The sequence below is a fragment of the Gymnodraco acuticeps genome, unplaced genomic scaffold (genome assembly GCF_902827175.1).
Source record: "Gymnodraco acuticeps unplaced genomic scaffold, fGymAcu1.1, whole genome shotgun sequence".
In the NCBI taxonomy this organism is placed as follows: Eukaryota; Metazoa; Chordata; class Actinopteri; order Perciformes; family Bathydraconidae; genus Gymnodraco; species Gymnodraco acuticeps.
In genome coordinates this window covers 8,572,834-8,590,460 of record NW_022992351.1, presented here as the reverse complement: position 1 = coordinate 8,590,460, position 17,627 = coordinate 8,572,834, and the positions used below count along the sequence as shown (strand labels likewise).

The following is a 17,627-nucleotide window of genomic DNA, read 5'->3' as shown; positions in this document are numbered from 1 at the left end:
TGGATGTAACGCGTTACAAAAGTAACGGAGTTACAGTAATGTATTACTTTTTGCTGTAACAAAGTAATGTAACGCATTACTAATAAAATGTGGGTAATATACTACCCGTTACAATTCTCAGTAACGCAGTTACAACACATTTTAACCCGAAATTAAATGGTGTTTTGTTTTTTAAGAATTCACTAACATCGCGAGACATTCCGACACCAGAGAAAAATTGTGCGGGTAGATTAGTTATCCTGTTGTTTACGTAATCAGTCAGGCTGATCTTGATGAGCCTGAAGGAGGGCCGGTTTTTGGCATAGACAGTCGCCTAGGGCGCCAGATCTGGGGGGGCACTGCGCTGGTAGTTCTGGGAGGAAAAAAAACATTTTTGACTGTTTGGCTCATCCTAGTTTTTCAGCCTTGATGTAACAACATTCATAATTAAGACAAGGTAATACCCTTTTCACCCCGGTTACACTTTTAATTTGCCCTGTACGATGGGCACTGTAAGTTATGAAAGTGGGGGATGTTGACTCAACAGGTGTTGTTGGATTGAGGCTGATAACTACAGCTCAGTGAGGTAAAGGACTCTTGAGTGTTTAGATAGTTCACTTTAGTCTAAATTATCTCAGTGGGTCTCAAACGGTTTGGTCACAATTTATGTAAACACATATTTCCAAGGCACTCCTTTATAATTATTAGGATAAATAAAAACAGGTTTGAAATCATTCCAATGTATACTATAGTCTATAGGACAGTAAACCAAAAATATAATTCAAAACTGGAGTTATAAAAAAAATGCATGAATAAATAAATGTTAACTAGGTAAAATAAGAAAAATAAGTTACATTTATTTGTTATTAGCTATGGTAGGTTATTGGTTATGTTCACATACTTATTTGGTTATTAAAATGTAAACCGATCTTTTTCATATGGGTGTTTAAAGTTGTACCCCCTAGATCTAGTATCTAGTAATTGTGTGCTCAAAGTGCACCAGATTGAAGCATTTTACTTTAAAATGTTTTAAAAAATCTTCCCGGGGGGGCATACCCTTAGACCCTCCTAGAGGATGTGGCGTCCACCCCCCAATTAAAATATGTTCATACAATAATGAATACATTTGAAACCTTCTTTATGTATATAAGTATACGTTTCAGTTTTTGTAGTGTATTGATCTTTTGTAGAGATTTTTCATTTATTCTTTATATACTCTATTGTGTATTCCTTGGAGGGGGGGGTCACCAAATCATAATCTCGCCTAGGGCACCAAAATGCCTAGAACCGGCCCTGGCCTGAAGGGTTCAGTAGCCTTGTTGTTAGTAGCCTTAAGGGCCTACACAGTTGCTGCACTAAACTACATTTTAGCATTTAAAATACCTAGCCATTATTTTGCGGTTCATTTGGTGAAAGTAACTCAAAAGTAATATAAAAGTAGTGTAACTCATTGCATTTCAGAGACAGTAATAATAATAATAATAATAATAATAATAATACGTTTTATTTCGAGGCGCCTTTCAGGACACCCAAGGTCGCCTTACAGTGCATTTAAAAGTTAAAACAGCTAAAACAAAAACGGAACACAATTTAATCGAACCGACAAGGCAATACAGCAGCATAAAAGCATAAATATTGTAATGTAACTTATTACTTAAAAAAGACAGTAATAAATCATATGTACTGTATTACATTTTGGAAGTAAATTTCCCAACACTGACTATGGGCTTAATTACAAAGTAACACACTGTCCAGTTTCCAGTAGGTGTCAATAAACTGTCATTTAAGCCCCATTTAGTGTACAAATCCTGCTCCTCTCTGCTTACCTTGTCTTTGTCAATTTTTACTGTCCTAACCAGCACATGAAACTTTTCTTCAGTCTTACGGTACGGTAACTGTGCAATCTCTCTCCCTCCCTCAGGCTTCCCAGACACCCGGTAATGAACTCCCCGGTGGTCAGTGTCTCTGTCTTCAACAACCAGACGTTTGTGGGCGGACACCTGGACCAGCCCATCCTGCTTGAGTTCAAGCTTCTGGAGACGGCCAATCGCAGCAAGCCACTGTGTGTGCAGTGGAACCACAGCAACCAGTGAGTACAGGCTGTATATTGGTATACTTTCAAACAAGATATAGGATGAGACCATACTCTTTGTATCAATAAAGTTTGACGTTGTGTTGAAAAACCCATTCATTCTATAAAGCTATGCCAGTTTTTGTACCTCTCCTCTGCTCAGTGCCACTCGCTTATTTTGACTGGACCACAGCAAAGCTTTTGCCAGCCCCAACATCACGATAAGGTGTCACTGTGTACAAACGTTACTGAGTTAAACCACAGCTCTTACAAAAGTAGAGCATTAGTAGTAAAGATGTTATTATTTATGGTCAATATTGTCAAGCGTTAACTGGAATTACAACATTTTAAATTTCAATTTATTAGTGTTTTTACTTTTTAGACAGTGCCACATATAAACCGTGACACACATGATATTTGAAATTCCACACAAGCCGCAACACTTAACCCTTGTTTGTAATGCTGATGGATTTTAAGATGCTTTCTCATGCTCCTTCTGTGGTCCAATTTTGCAGAGTTGGAGAGTCAAACTTTGATGTATTCAATCTGTCTCTTTTAGAATTAGACTTTTTCATATCTAACCCTCTCTCTGTCTCTCTGCAGGTATGAGATCGGGGGTTGTTGGACGGTCAGGGACTGCATGGTGGTCTACAGGAACACCTCTCATGTCCGCTGTCAGTGTCAGAGACTGGGCACCTTCGGCGTGCTGATGGACAGCTCACACAGAGAGGTCAGTGGTTGGTGGAGACCTACTTACAGATATGCAGTATGATCCACATATTAACAAACATTTCATTTAATTCATATGCCAGGCACTCATCATAATGAGGTCTGTATTGGATTAATTGAACATCTCCTATCCTGATCCCGCTGTTTAGACACACATACCTATTTCTGCAAGTGTGTCAGTTCTTTTTTTAACTTTTAAACATCTAAGCTGAAAATTGCTAGATTTAGTGGATGTAAAGGTTTGAAATCCCACTTGTTACAGCTGTAGAAGATTTTCACGGTTTAATACAAACCCCCTGGCCATCGCGGCACCGCATACTAAGTGATGATGGATCAGATGTGGATGTTTGAGGCTAGAAGAGTGAGGAATCAGAAACCTCATGCCTCAAGATGAATTTAAAGTTCTATATTTCTACAAATAAGGTGTAGTTTACATGAATTGAAGACGTCTTTAAGATGTTTATTCCTCATCATTAGTTCCTCTTTTTCTTTTCCTCTTCCATTCCTGTCCATCTTCCATCAACTGACCCCCTCTCTCCCTCCTGTCCTCTCCCTCTGAGCAGCAGCTGGAGGGGGATCTGGAGACCCTGGCCCTGATCACTTACTCCTGTCTGTGCCTCTCCATGATGGCCCTCCTCTTCAGCGTCCTGGTGCTCTCCTGCCTCCGAGGCCTCAAGTCCAACATGAGAAGCATTCATTCAAACACAGCGGCGGCCATGTTTTTGTCGGAGCTGGTGTTTCTGCTCGGGGTCAATCAAACGGAACAACAGGTAAGATTCTGGTGTGGGAAAGTGTGTTTGTTTCTGTCGCCCTGTTTGTTTAGTTGTGGCTTCCTTGTCTTACTCATTTGTATCACTACAGTTCCCAACTTGCAGTGTTGTGAATGAATAAGATGTATTTTTCGCCTCTAAACTGTACACACCTCCATACTGTAGCTACCAGTTGAAATGACCTTGCCTTACACTGTTTTCCTTCTAATCACCCTCTGCGTCTCTCCGTCCAGGTCATCTCTTCATCACATGTGTGTCTGGTTTTGTAATGCTCCTTATTGTTAAAATACTCTTTCTGATATACTTACTACTTTTTCTTCCTCTGCCTCTTCACTTGGTCTCTTGTTTCCTTCCTCTCTCCTGACATCTTACATTTGTCAGTTTTGCTGCATCACAGATGTGTGTGTGTACGTGTTTATATGTGTTTAAAGAGCAGCGAGTCTTGTTGAGAGGGTACTGCAAATATGTGCTCACTCAGCATGAAATCCAATTAATCAAGCTGTATCCCTCCCATCGCTTACAGTGGGACTCCTCACTTCTAGCCGAGCAATATGTTCTGTAATTCATGTGCATCATGCTTCGGAGAGCATGTTAGTGCTCGCAGCAGTCCTTTGTTTGTGTCCACACTTGTTATGACACGCTTGTGCATTTATTAGTCTTTCTTTCTTGTGGTGTGTAACTTTGAGTGTCTTTTAATCTGTGTGTGAGTGTGAAATTCATCACCTGGCTGTATTTCTGCCAAGTTGCTGCTCTGTCTCTCTTGTCTCTGGCGGTTTTATAAGGCATTTATACTGAGCTACTTTTAACCTCAAAATATTGGATGTCAAATTCTCCTTTCTTTATCTTTAAGATGTAGTGGCTAAGCTGTAGTATTTCTCAAATCAAGTATTTCTCCTTTTTCCAGAGTCCATGAAGCTTGAAAGACAGGAATGTTTATTTTGAAATGTTTGGGCTTTCAGCTGCTCTCGTCCAGAGTTTGACAGAGAGAGAAAGTCAAATTAGTGCCCCGGCCACACAAGGACGAAAACGGCTAAACGCATAGGATTAACACAATCGCAAAAAAGCTTCCGTCCACACGCAATAGTCATCCGGATAGTGTCTGTCCACACGAGACAGCTCCGTTTAGCTCCAACCGCTGGAGAAGCTGCAGTACATATGCAGGAGCCTGTACGTGGCGCTGTAACTTCCTCCACAAAAGCAGCGAAGAAGCATGGTTGTCATGGTTGCCCTTCTGTTTATTCTCCGCGGTGGGGGCCGAGGGAACCGGGCAGGGTTTTTCGCCAGTCAACGTGTATTAAAGTTTAAATCTTCCGATAAAATTATAAAAGTGCCGGTCAAAGATCTTCTTTGTTATTTATTGAGCTTTAAAACAAATGAATAACGAATCTATATATTATAATAATAAAATACACGGAGCCTCTCTTTTTCCTCCCTCTCTTTGGACAGCGCCAGTGTCTGTCTCATGCAGCAGCTGATCCAGTAATGAGTGACCCGGCCGACAGTAAAAATAAACATATTTATATCTAGTTTAGGTAGTTTGAGAGGTAATTAAAATAGCTAAGGGTGATGATCGGACTTGAAGTGTGTGTTTTACTCCGTTCACCGCCGCATCACAGCAGGAGGAGCTGCAGGTAAGCAGAGCTGCGTGTCTCCGTCCTGTCAGATTAGACTTCACTCGCGTTTAGGTCCATATCGAGAGAAAGATAAATAATCTGAATTCAGTGTGCAGTTTACTTTGACGCGGGGGTGAGCAGCAGAGGTGGAGAGGCGGGGCTATTGCTTCATCATTATCAGAAAATGATCGTATAGGGCGTACACACGGAGCCGTTGGACCCCCCAGAGCGTTGCGTATGCCGTTCTAGCCACCTTGGGACCAGTTATCGTTTACACAGTCGTTTAGTGCCGTATTCGGTCGTCCTCGTGTGGCCGAACGGTCTATATGACACTAAACAGTAACGCAAACGACCGTTTTCGTCCTCGTGTGGCCGGGGCATAGATCTGAGTTCAGTTGTCGCACTTTAAACCAAAACAGGATGGACAGCTTGAGCCTTTTGAGCTGTAATCCTCCTTGTCTGCTGTTTATATTAGTTTAGGACACATGAAGAAATCACACCAGACTGTTTGTTCTCACTTTATTTTTTTTGTATCAAAGCATGGTTCTAAAAGCTTGCTGTCAGTCGCCAGCAGCCATCTTTTTAACTCACGAACCTGTGTGTGATCAAGACTTTTTTTTTTTTTATTATTTATCTCTTAGAAGACAGTGATTTGAACTTTCAGATGTGTCACTTCTGTAATTCAGAGCCACTTGAGTTTGAATGGCATCTTTCTCCTCTGGTTAAACAAACAAAAGAGACCGAGGGACAGAATTCAAATAAACCTCTTCAGACACGCTTGAATGCAGCCTCAGGGTAATTTCCTCAGAAAGCCTAAATGCTAATATACTGCATTATTCATGGGGAAGTTTAGCATTACTTCCAATTCAAACAGCAGGACTTTTCTCACAAAAGTGATTTGGAAGTTTTTCTCCTGCCCTGACAGAAATGACTGGGATTCCTTCTTGATCAAATGCAAACCCTGGCATTTGATGGAGCTCAGAAATGTATGCTATGGCAGATTACAGTTCTCCTAGCACTGATATGACATCCTCTCTGCATTTGTGCTGCATCCCATCTAAAGCAATACATACAATTTCTACATGTCCTTCAATACTAATTGATTTAAAAAAGATTAAAGTAAATATATCACCTGTGTAATTTCCATAAAAGCTGATTAAAGATTTAAATATATGATTTGAAATTAGTGATTTAAGCAATGGAATTAATTATGAGCTGATAATCCCCTTAAAACCAGCAAATAGAATTGCCTTAACGATCACATTACCTGCGTTATTTGTTGTTTTCTTTCCTCTACCAACGGTGCTCACTGTCATTCCCATAATGGACGTTAACAACGCACTCTTGGGGGTTATTACTTTAATTCAGCACATTAACGACATCAATTTATATTCATATCAGTTATTTTGTACATTTCCTGCAGACATACTCTAACATGCTGCCGTAAACTGTTCATTAGTCGCTTTAGTAATGAAATTATGAATGCCTGTTACTTCATTGCTGACACCTGCTGCGTTGTGATAAAGACTTGTTGGTGGCTTGCCAAGACATCTGCATCTGTCACAAGATCAATACAGAACATTTTTCATTTCCCTTCCCTTCCCTTTTCCTTTTTTTTCATTGCCTCTCCTTCTCTTGTTTCATATCTGTCTTTTATTTTCTTTCCCCTTCTGCTATCTTCCCCGTGGTTTTTTCTCCTTCCTTTAATTATGATCTTTCTCTCGCCCTCCAGTTCCTGTGTACAGTCGTCGCCATCCTCCTGCATTACTTCTTCATGTCCACGTTTGCCTGGATGTTCGTCGAGGGGCTTCATATCTACCGCATGCAGACGGAGCAGCGCAACATTAACTACGGCGCCATGAGGTTCTACTATGCCATCGGCTGGGGCGTGCCCGCCATCATCACAGGTAATAAACACAGATGCAGACATGTGAGATCTTTGAGATATTTGTCCGAAGCATGTCTATTAGGGGTGTAACGGTTCACAGAAGTCACGGTTCGGTTCGTACCTCGGTTTGGGGGTCACGGTTCGGTACGGTTCGGTCCAACAAGAAAAAGCAAAAAAAAGTCCCAAATGCATAATTCCAGGTTTGTTGTTATTTATGTTTGAACAGTAGTGCAAGTTTCAGTTTAAAAATAAAGAACTCTGACATTTTGAATAATTAACTGTATTAAACAGTTAAAAACAAACCATACACAGTACACTCAGATGGCCATATTATCTATAATGGCTGATGTCAAACAAAAAGGTTTCATCAAGCTGTAAAACTAAAAAGAATGTCTTGAAAATATGACATCATAAATAATAAGAACGTGTTTCAAGAGCGCAAAGTCGTTGAAAAACATATGCCAAAAGCTTCCGTTATTTATTTTGGTCTCTCTGCTCTCATGTCTATTGTCTTCTTAAAAACAGCGGGGATCAGCTGTTGAACTGCTGTTGTCTTTTGCCGGGCTCCGGTGATTCTGATAGGATTTAGCATGTTTGGCGTGTTCTATTAGCATACCGCACCGCTATTGAACAACGCCGACACACCGTGCTCGTCCGATCCACCACTCGCGCACTCCATCGTTGTTGTAGTCCACAGGGAACCCGAAATGTTCCCACACAGCTGATTTAGAAGCAGGTGGGTTCTAGCTCCTGAAATCGCCATACTAACTTTTCTTCTTCTTGTAGTTTGTTCGTTTTGTTGTTGTGTTTCTTCTTGTTCTTCATTTGTTGTTTAAGGGCGGCTGGCAAACAGCTTTTAGGCGCAATACCGCCCCCTGGATTATAAATAGTGTAGTGGATACTGCCCTGAATGACAGACTTTTTTCCCACTCGTAAAAAAAAAGGCGTATTCGTTGTGTGACTGCGTGTGCCGAACCGTGACGTCTGAACCGTGACGGTACGGGACGAATACGGATACCGTTACACCCCTAATGTCTATGCATCCATGTCCCTGTCACATTTATACATTTATGAAAACACACTGTCATAAATGTTCACACACACACATTCACAACGAGTCTGGCTGTGTAGATAAGGTGTCCTTTTGACACTTGAATTAAATAGGTTTCTGTGACATTTTAATATAGAGATAGGAAAGTACACACACACACACGCACACAGGCCATTTCTCCCTTGACACATATGGTAAGAAAGTAATACCTGTCTGCTTTTTTCTGTCTTTCTTCTTCTTTTACATACACACACACACACACACACACACACACACACACACACACACACACACACACACACACACACACACACACACACACACACACACACACACACACACACTTCTCTGTCAACACCCGTCTCTGTGGCTTTAAGTGTCACAGTCTCACACACACACATACACACACACACACACACACACACACACACCGACCGCTGTCTCACCTTTCCTCAAGAATTGATTTCACTTTCACACACACACACACACACACACACACACACACACACACACACACACACACACACACACCATTCCTCTTTCCTCCGGCTCGGAGATGTGTTTAATCTGTCTGTCCGTCTTGTTTAGGCGCTTCCTGTCTGCCTTACTTTTGCAATTCAATTTGCAAACCCTCAACTGACAGGACCTTGACAGTTGTCCTGACAAGGACACCAAGGAGTCTTCACAGTTCACATCACAAGTGTCCCAGTTCTAACCAGAACTGTGAATCAAGAAACATACTTATACTCACATCTCTGGAGACTGTCATTATGCATATACAGCCCAGTTGCCAATGACCTGATCACCTTTAACCTGAGGATTTGTCCACTGAAATAATTACGAAGATAACTAATAACTAAAAAGCTTAATACCTAACATGAATTGGGATATGTTCTGTTACGTCTCTGAGCTGTCCTGCTGCTATCACTCAGCTGATTACATGCTGTCACTTCCTGTTGTGTCTGATCTGACTGTGTGTGTCTCCTGCAGGCCTGGCTGTGGGCTTGGACCCAGAGGGATACGGGAACCCAGACTTCTGTTGGATCTCCATCTATGACAAACTCATCTGGAGCTTTGCTGGTCCGATAGCCATCGTCATACTGGTAACTGGTTTCATTTCTTATATTCTCAATACGAATGTATGCAAACAAACTTATAGTGTAAACATTCATATGATAGACTTGTACTTAAGGGTTTACTGTTGATAAGCGTTCAGTTTACAGAGTTGTTTTTGTTTTGGAGAGAAACAACCATTTGAGTTTTTCAGATAAATTTAAATCTGCTTCGAGTACCAGGCTTGAACACTTCTTCAGATAAAATGTGTAAACTTCATTATGAATTTATCCTTAGCCAAGTGCTAATTGGCTGCACTCCAAATTCATTTAAGAAAGTCAACACACTTGAATGTTGCTAGTCCATAGTTTTAATAACTTCCCACATGAAGCTATAACCTTTTGTTCTTTAACTTGACTGCACTTACATCTTAGACATGCAACTGTGCCAGGCTTTTTTAAATTAATGAATAATTACTGGTCTGTTATCAGTGTTACTCTTTCATACACTTTAACCTTTATTAGATATGGGTTTTTTATCAGTCATTTGTTCAACATGTCTTTTTTGTATTCACTCATTTGTCTTTTTTAACTGTTTGAGCAAAGGAACCAAAACTAAATTAAAGAGCGATTCATTTGTCATGTATTTGTCTGTCTTTATCTTGAATTTATTAAACCTTTTTCCCTCTAAGAGGACTATTTGATCCACATTGATTTTGTTTCATTTATCCTGACCCCTGATGTTGCTCACGGCAGTATTGGATTAACTGAAATGCATTAAAAATGTTGCCTTATCATTTCTATTGATTTCCTTCTATCTAGATGAACGGAGGGATTTTCATGATTGTTGCCAAGATGTCTTGCAATCCCTCTCAGAAGGAGACCAAGAAGCTCCCTGTCATGTAAGTACTGGGCCACCACCATGGTAAAAAAAAACGTGTTTATCCTAAGTAAAGATCTTCGAAAGATCAAACTATATAAAAATAGTCTAATTCAACTTCTAACAACCTTTACATAGCTTTAAAACTACAAACTAAATATAAAACTCCTACTTTGTTTTCGCTGTCATACGAGCATTAAACAACAGTGGGGGGATGAAGTGTTGAAAACTGATCTGGGTTTGAATAACTAACAGAGAATATATTTGTATTTCTATCTGTCTCATTCAGTCAATGTTGATTTGATAGACAACGATCATACGAGGCCTTTATCGATCAAACTATAAGGACTCAAAGAAATCCCTTTAGCTCTGTGGTGCCTCTCTTTGCTTCGCTCCAACAACTGTCTGTTTTTTACAAAAATGTCTCTGTTGCCTTTTCCTGCACTCTTCCTCTCACTCGTCAAGCCTCATTCTAGCAGGATAATTAGGCAAAGTGACCTTATACATAAAACATGTAACCTATTAATATGTGCGTGTCCCTGTATAAGTCATAAACTTGCACATCCAAGTAGGGATACAACATGTTGATGTTGTCTGTCTAAAGAACTGCAAACTGATGCAGATGTTATTAGTCATTATGATATGTGAATGTCAGCCTTTTATTACCCATTTCTCCCCCATTGACCTCCATGTTTCTCTCTCCAGAGCTACTATTCGCAATGCCTTTCTGCTGTTGCTGGTCGCCACCTCCACCTGGCTGTGTGGTCTGATGGCTGTGAACAACAGCATCCTGGCTTTCTATTACATATTCGATGTCCTCTGCCTAGTCCAGGTTGGAACGCTGTGTATCTTAATACATGTTTGCTTTACTCTAACACTGATTCCATTCCCATCCGGATAATAACAGCTATCGTATTTGTATAGACAGAAGATAAATACATATTTACTGCCCGAATAGTAGTTACTTTTTTAATTGCTCAAATAAAAAGAGGAACAAACATTGCTTATATAAAGGAAAATACGTCATATATCCACGTATCCAAACTTAAACTGTGTCTTTCTATTGCTCTCTATCCCAGGGTCTGTCGGTGATGCTGGTCTTCACTTTGTTCAACCCAGAGGTCAAAGAGGCCTGGAGCGTAGCCTGTTTGGGAAAGAAGAGTCCCGGAGAGGACCCACCAAGACCATCGCAGAACACTGTAAGTCACACACACACACACACACACACACACACACACACACACACACACACACACACACACACACACACACACACACACACACACACACACACACACACACACACAGAAACAGCCTCCGTACTGCTGCAGCTTGTCTCTGCTGACCCTTAAGAATATAGGTTGTCTGGTATCTTGGTCTGGATCGACGTATTATGTTATCACGGCATATTTTGTAAATAAAGATTTAAAAAAGATTATTATAACATTATAATGGGGTGTTCATCAGCTGTAGGACACTTACATCATGATCACAAAGTCATTGACTATGTTTTAGTCTTTTCTACAGTATTCCCCATACTCTCCATCCATCTCTCCTGTCCTTCTACCTTCAGGGTTTGTGACTGACCTAGATACAACTTTCTACAGACCAGTGAAACCCTGCCTGCTCTTAAGCCCACTTTTAAAAAGCCGTGTGTGTGTGTGTGTGTGTGTGTGTGTGTGTGTGTGTGTGTGTGTGTGTGTGTGTGTGTGTGTGTGTGTGTGTGTGTGTGTGTGTGTGTGTGTGTGTGTGTGTGTGTGTGTGTGTGTGTGTGTTGTGTGTGGTGTGTGTGGTGTGTATCCACTTATATCTTGTATGTGTGTTTTTACTTTTTAGTTCATAGCTCACTGCACTCTGTTTTCTTTAGCCTCTCTTGTTATGTCTCCTCTGTGCTTTTGCCAGTGTGTATTTTTCTGTGCGTGTTTTTGAAGTTGTGTATGCATTTCCACAGTGTAGAGTAGAAATCTAGAAAAACACAACAAACACAAGGTTCCAGAATTTCCAAGACAAGGAGTCGGAATCCTCCTTCCTTCCAGCCACCTGAACACACACTGTTCACTTCTGTCTGTGCGATCAACTGATCAACTGTGCTTGACTACTCTCTAGTCTCTCGTTGGAAAATTGTAATTGTGTTTTTAAGTCTGTTCTGTACTCTGATATACAGCAACCGCATATCAATGGAGTCCATTGAAGAAAGCAGAGGCAACTCTTCTTTGGCTCTAACTCCACGTTCTGTTACCCCTGCTTCTACCCAGGATGGTTCAACAGTCAGTGAGAGTTTTCTGATGTCCAGCAACAACATGTCCATGGATTTCCTTGGAGGAAGCAAAGGCATCTACAGACCCATCAGGGTGTTGTTCGACACCCCCATATATGAGCGGGCTCTGCAGGTCTGCTGGCATATCAGCTCTTACAAGACCAAGATCGCACTGGTGATAGAACTTTTGCGGCTTCAGCAGAAAGACATGATCCCATCTGAGGTGACTGTCGATGACATGACAGACCTGCTGCGAGAAGAAAGCAAAAGCTCTCTGAGAGTGCAGCTCTGGGACTTTGAACTAGAGGACCGTGATGAAGACGTTGCAAAGCCTATTCTCAATTTGTTGTGGGAGGTGATCAACAGCATGAAAATGCGAGACATCGTGTTTGAAGCCAGAAGGCTGCTCATGTCCCCAGAGGACATCCCTGCTGGTTTTCGTCACCCAAAGCTGATGAACTTGGCTCAGGAGTACGGTAGGAGACTGACAGAGCGACTGCAGTCTGCCCCCAGCTCCAAACTGCTCGGCCCACGAGATGTGGTGTTGCAGGTGGTACCTAAAGTCCTACAAGGCTTCTGGTCACCTCCTCGAAGCACCTTTCTCAACATGCCCTCGCAGAAGCTCAATCAAATGGCTCTTGGGGTTACTAAGTGTGTTTTGGACAAACTCTCCAATGCTTTGTCCAATGTGCACCATCAGGTCACCGTCTCTTGCTCCATCAGAGATGCCATGGTCGTGTCTATCCAGGAAAAGGTTAGACAGATGTACCCGGCTCAAGACATCTGGAGGAGGGAGCTTAACTCCTTTGCAGCACAAATACTGAACACCATTGCAGATGCTGCAGTGAGCGAGATAGGTGTGCTGTTTGAGCCTCAGAGCAACACACATGTGGTTGAGAATTCAAGCAACGAAAGAAACTGCAGCCAGCTAGCAGATGTAGTGGATGGTGCAGAGACCATTCACACCCTGGCTGGAGATCTGAATGAGGAGCTTGGTCTGGAGGAAGACAGAGAACCAATTCAGGAACCTGTCTCTTCTCCTTCACCTACTCCTCTGACACCAAGTACTGAACCTTCTGCCAAAGTCAGCTTGGAGGAAGAACCATTTGCCTCTGCGCCAAACCTTGAATACAACTCTGCTGTGGTTCCAGCCCTGCTCTCTTCTGTGACCACTGCTGATGAGCCTCCTGCCATCACTGTCACCCAGGATGGTTTGACGACCAGCCAGATTGATCCAGTGGAGCTGTGCACACCAGAGACAGACGGATGTGGAGCTCAGCGGAGAACAAGGCCCTGCTGTGACTCTGGCTCTTCCAACCCCCCATGATGGACCTGTTGTCATGACTGCAGCGCGGGATGAACGGACAATCAGGAAGCGTGAGGTCAAAAGGAAGAGACGAGTCCAGCCCTTCTTGGTTCAGAAACAGTCTGATGCTGCTGCCTGAAGACGCAGACTGAGAATGCTCCTCAGTTTTCTTTTCCTGTTTTTCCATTTCATTTCTATTACTGTTGAACAAATAAATTCATTGCTGCATTTGAGTCCTTCTGCGTCACTGTTTCATTTTTAAAGATTTTGAATTCATGATCTAACAGTTACTGAAGTTACATTTGTTGCATTTACACAACGGTTTGAGGGCCTTAAAGGTTAAATGTGTCTTATCACAGTTTCAAAGAGGTATACAAAATGCATACAAAACATCTTTAAATAGCCACTGAGAGGAACACATTCCTTGATACATCTACAGAGATAAACACATTAACATATCAGAACAAGCACAGTATATACAGTAGTACAAAAAACAAAACGATGAAACTTTCTAAAAATGTCTTTTAATTATTGAGGATACTGTTCCTAAGGTACCTTTGTACTGGGGCCACTGGCCTAATTAAATTGTTCTTGAAATCAAAGAAGGATAATACCGTTTAAAACAAGATTAGACATATAAGTAACGTTTTGAATAAAAACGAAAAAGATCTCTTGAAAAATATATTTACTTTCATTGAACCACACGGTATAGTATTTATCATTGATTATCTTATGATAGAAACATATTGAAAAAAGTCCTTTATGCAAATATGAATGATGGAATAGAGGCTAGAGGAGTACTCCTGATACAATATAGTTTGTTGTGTACAGTATGTACATCCGATATATTGCAGTTTTCCCCATGTTCAAAAGCATTATAAAGGAGGACATTTGTTTTATTTTTCAGTTAACACTAAGTTCTGTTTGGTGCAATGGTTGATGTAAAACTCTCGCCCTTCTTGTGTGTGTGTGTGTTTAGGCTCAGAATCCCTATCACAACGCCTCTCTGTTGGAGCAGAGCGGGCTGCACCGCATCACCCTAGGAACCTCCACCATCTCCTCCGTGAGCTCCGCCAGGTAAATGAATACACACACACAAAAACACATCCCAACTCCCACCAAATAACTATAAATGTATTTAAGAGAAAGACTTCCACACCATGGGTGGTTGAACAGGTTAAGACCAATAGCAGAATTCCTCCTGTAGTTCAAAAGCACATTTGAAAGTAACAATATACCAGTGATAAATGATCATTTGAATTGAAGTTTGTCAGGTTTGATTAATGTCTGTGACTCTGATTTGGGAGACAGTTGCCTCAGGGAGGAAATTCCCTAGCTAACAAAAACCCTGTTGTGCATTTTTGGGTCAGTGGGGTAAATATGAAGAAGATTGGATGGAACAATGTAATGTAGTGTATGTAGAGCAACACTAATGTACTCTGAGAGGGGCTGTTGGTGTCTTAATGGTCCAGTGATTGTCTGACCTGTCTGTATTTATATGGGAGTACATATTACATGGATGTCTGGCCTGTGTGGCTGCATGTACAGTATAGTGTATGTGTGCGTGTCTGTGTCCTCATTTCTCTCCTCTTTCCCTGTTAGAGAAAATCTTTTGGCCCGTCAGACTCTGGAACAGAATATTGTACAAACCGGAGCGACAGACCTGGATGTAGCCATGTTCCACAGAGACGGAGGTGAACACACACACTTTCAGAAAGCAGACATATTTTCCATTCCTTCACCCCTCATACTCTGTTTCTGCTCCATATACATTTCGATGAAGCTCACCTCACAATGGAGAATAACCTGTCAACGCAATCTTTCCTTACACTTTATATTCTTCTCTTTTCCTCCTCTTGTTTCCTCCCCGCCTCCATTTTCTATCTTCCCCTCCCTCTCCTGCCTCCACCAGGTGAAGATTCAGACTCAGACTCAGATCTCTCCATGGACGAGGAGCGCAGTCTCTCCATCCCTTCCTCTGAGAGCGAGGACAACGTCCGACTCCGTGGACGCATCCAGCGGCGATTCAAACGCTCCAATCACAGCGAGCGTCTGCTCACAGAGCCCGCCCACAACGGCACCAAAGGTACTTTGAATGATTTTCAAATGGTTTATTGACTAGTTTTGGTTTTAAAAGCAGTTCTCATATCTAAACATTCAGTGATGTTAAAGAGTCCTGCTCAAGGACTATTGATTTGTGTATTGAGATTTTATTTTTAAACTGATGATTCTTTGCAATATAGGTTTTCGGTGGAGTATTAAAAGTATAAATTAATGGGTATTTCTAACCTTTTGATGTTGCATTATTTCCTAATATGTTACAGAAAACCAAAAGGCTTACTGAACTCTACCCATTAGAACAATATGCGGTTGTCAAAGCATGTGCTTAACATCAATGGTGAAATGACTTGTAACTGGAATAAATAAAGGTTAATTATTTGATAGACAGCTATAGTGCTTCATCATTTTGAAAACGTATTAATCAAAAGTGGTGTCGACACAGAACTATCTAACATGTTGATTGGCTACAAAGGGGAAGACACTGTGTCTCACATTAAAAACATGAATTGTGTGTGTTCATAGGACATTTGCAATAGTCTGATATATTCTCCACCAGTATGTCACTCTAAATTTGCCCCGGCTGTTGTTTTGAATGAACATGTGCTATTAATCTGTGGACACCTGTTACTTGATACATACATCTGTTTTGTATCTATAGGATGCAAGCACTGCAACATAATGAAGCAAAATACTTGATATCAAAAGATGAGGCATGAGAATATTTTGGCAGCTTTATGTAACTGGTGTTTGGTCAAAAGTCATTGCTTAATAAAGTTGTGGCTGAGAACATGTTTGTGTGAAGGGTGTCAGCTCTTGAGTAACCAGGAAGTGATTGATGTTTTTGTGTGTTACAGATTTGGATGGCAATGACCTTCTGTCCTACTGGCCCGCTCTGGAGGAGTGTGAGACACACAGCCTTCAGAAGTGGGGCTCAGAGCGCCCCCTTGGGTCCGATTACAGCAAGGACGCCGCCAACAACAACCAGACTGACGCGGCGCTGACCAGCGGGGACGAGAACGGCCTCACCCAGCCCAACAGGCACCGTAAGGGTGAGAGGCACACAAATGAAGAAATCTAATATTTTGGGTTGGCTTTAATAAAGTAATCTTTAGTTTGTGTATTATGCAAACAATGTTAGTTAGTAAAATGGCACATGGATGCTGAATAAGACACATCACTTCAAACATTTGAAAATAAACATATGCATACACATTCTGAAACAATGCATTTAAGAGTTTTCCTATGGGAAACTGATTTTTGTTTCTCTCTTTTACTTCTCATCTCTATAAACATCTACTTGTCTACTTGATAGCCCCTGGCCTGTATATAATATCGGCTTTGTCCATGAATAAAAAATGTCTTGACCTCCTGTCTGACTGATGCCACCTCTTCATCAGGATGTAAATGGGGCATTTTGCCAAGAGGAAGACGGAGACGTTTTCAGTGTCAGCAAAGCTTCATTTAAAACATCTTCTGTATTTGAAGTGTGTCTGTTATACATTTAAATGTATTTAAGTCGAACCGACATGTGACCCAGCAGTGCTACATTACATGATGATAGAAATTCACAAATATATCCTTTAAATCTGATTTGGTTTGTTTACTAGATTTCTTGTTGGTTTTATATATATATCAGACTTTTAGTGTTGTTGGGACGTTCAAAGAGGATAATTATTTTAAGTCAAGTTTTGTAAAGATTATAATGGTCAACATACAATGATTTTCACTTTGACCAACTCATGTGCACATAATGCGCACGTTTTTCACCCACTTAACGCAATACAGGACTGCAATCAGATGACCTGACCCTGATGCATAAAGGATTACTTAAATAACCCTCTAGGCCAGGGGTTCCCAACCTTTATTGTGCCAAGGCCCGGCAGATACATTAAAAAAAAAACGCGGACCGGTTGTCAATTTTAACTGATTTTAATATTTACGTGTGTGTGTGTGTGTGTGTGTGTGTGTGT

The 17,627-nt window shown here is 41.2% G+C and overlaps 1 protein-coding gene across 1 annotated transcript in view; it reads left to right on the top strand.

Moving 5' to 3' along the window:
- Positions 1–17,627, top strand: part of celsr3 (cadherin, EGF LAG seven-pass G-type receptor 3) — a 131,321-nt gene that overhangs the window by 106,263 nt on the left and 7,431 nt on the right. The window contains 12 exon segments of the mRNA XM_034209136.1: positions 1,901–2,068; positions 2,654–2,780; positions 3,343–3,549; positions 6,895–7,069; positions 9,092–9,204; positions 9,976–10,055; positions 10,739–10,865; positions 11,113–11,232; positions 14,576–14,673; positions 15,199–15,290; positions 15,509–15,682; positions 16,512–16,706. Of these exon segments, the coding sequence (XP_034065027.1) occupies positions 1,901–2,068; positions 2,654–2,780; positions 3,343–3,549; positions 6,895–7,069; positions 9,092–9,204; positions 9,976–10,055; positions 10,739–10,865; positions 11,113–11,232; positions 14,576–14,673; positions 15,199–15,290; positions 15,509–15,682; positions 16,512–16,706 (1,676 nt within the window).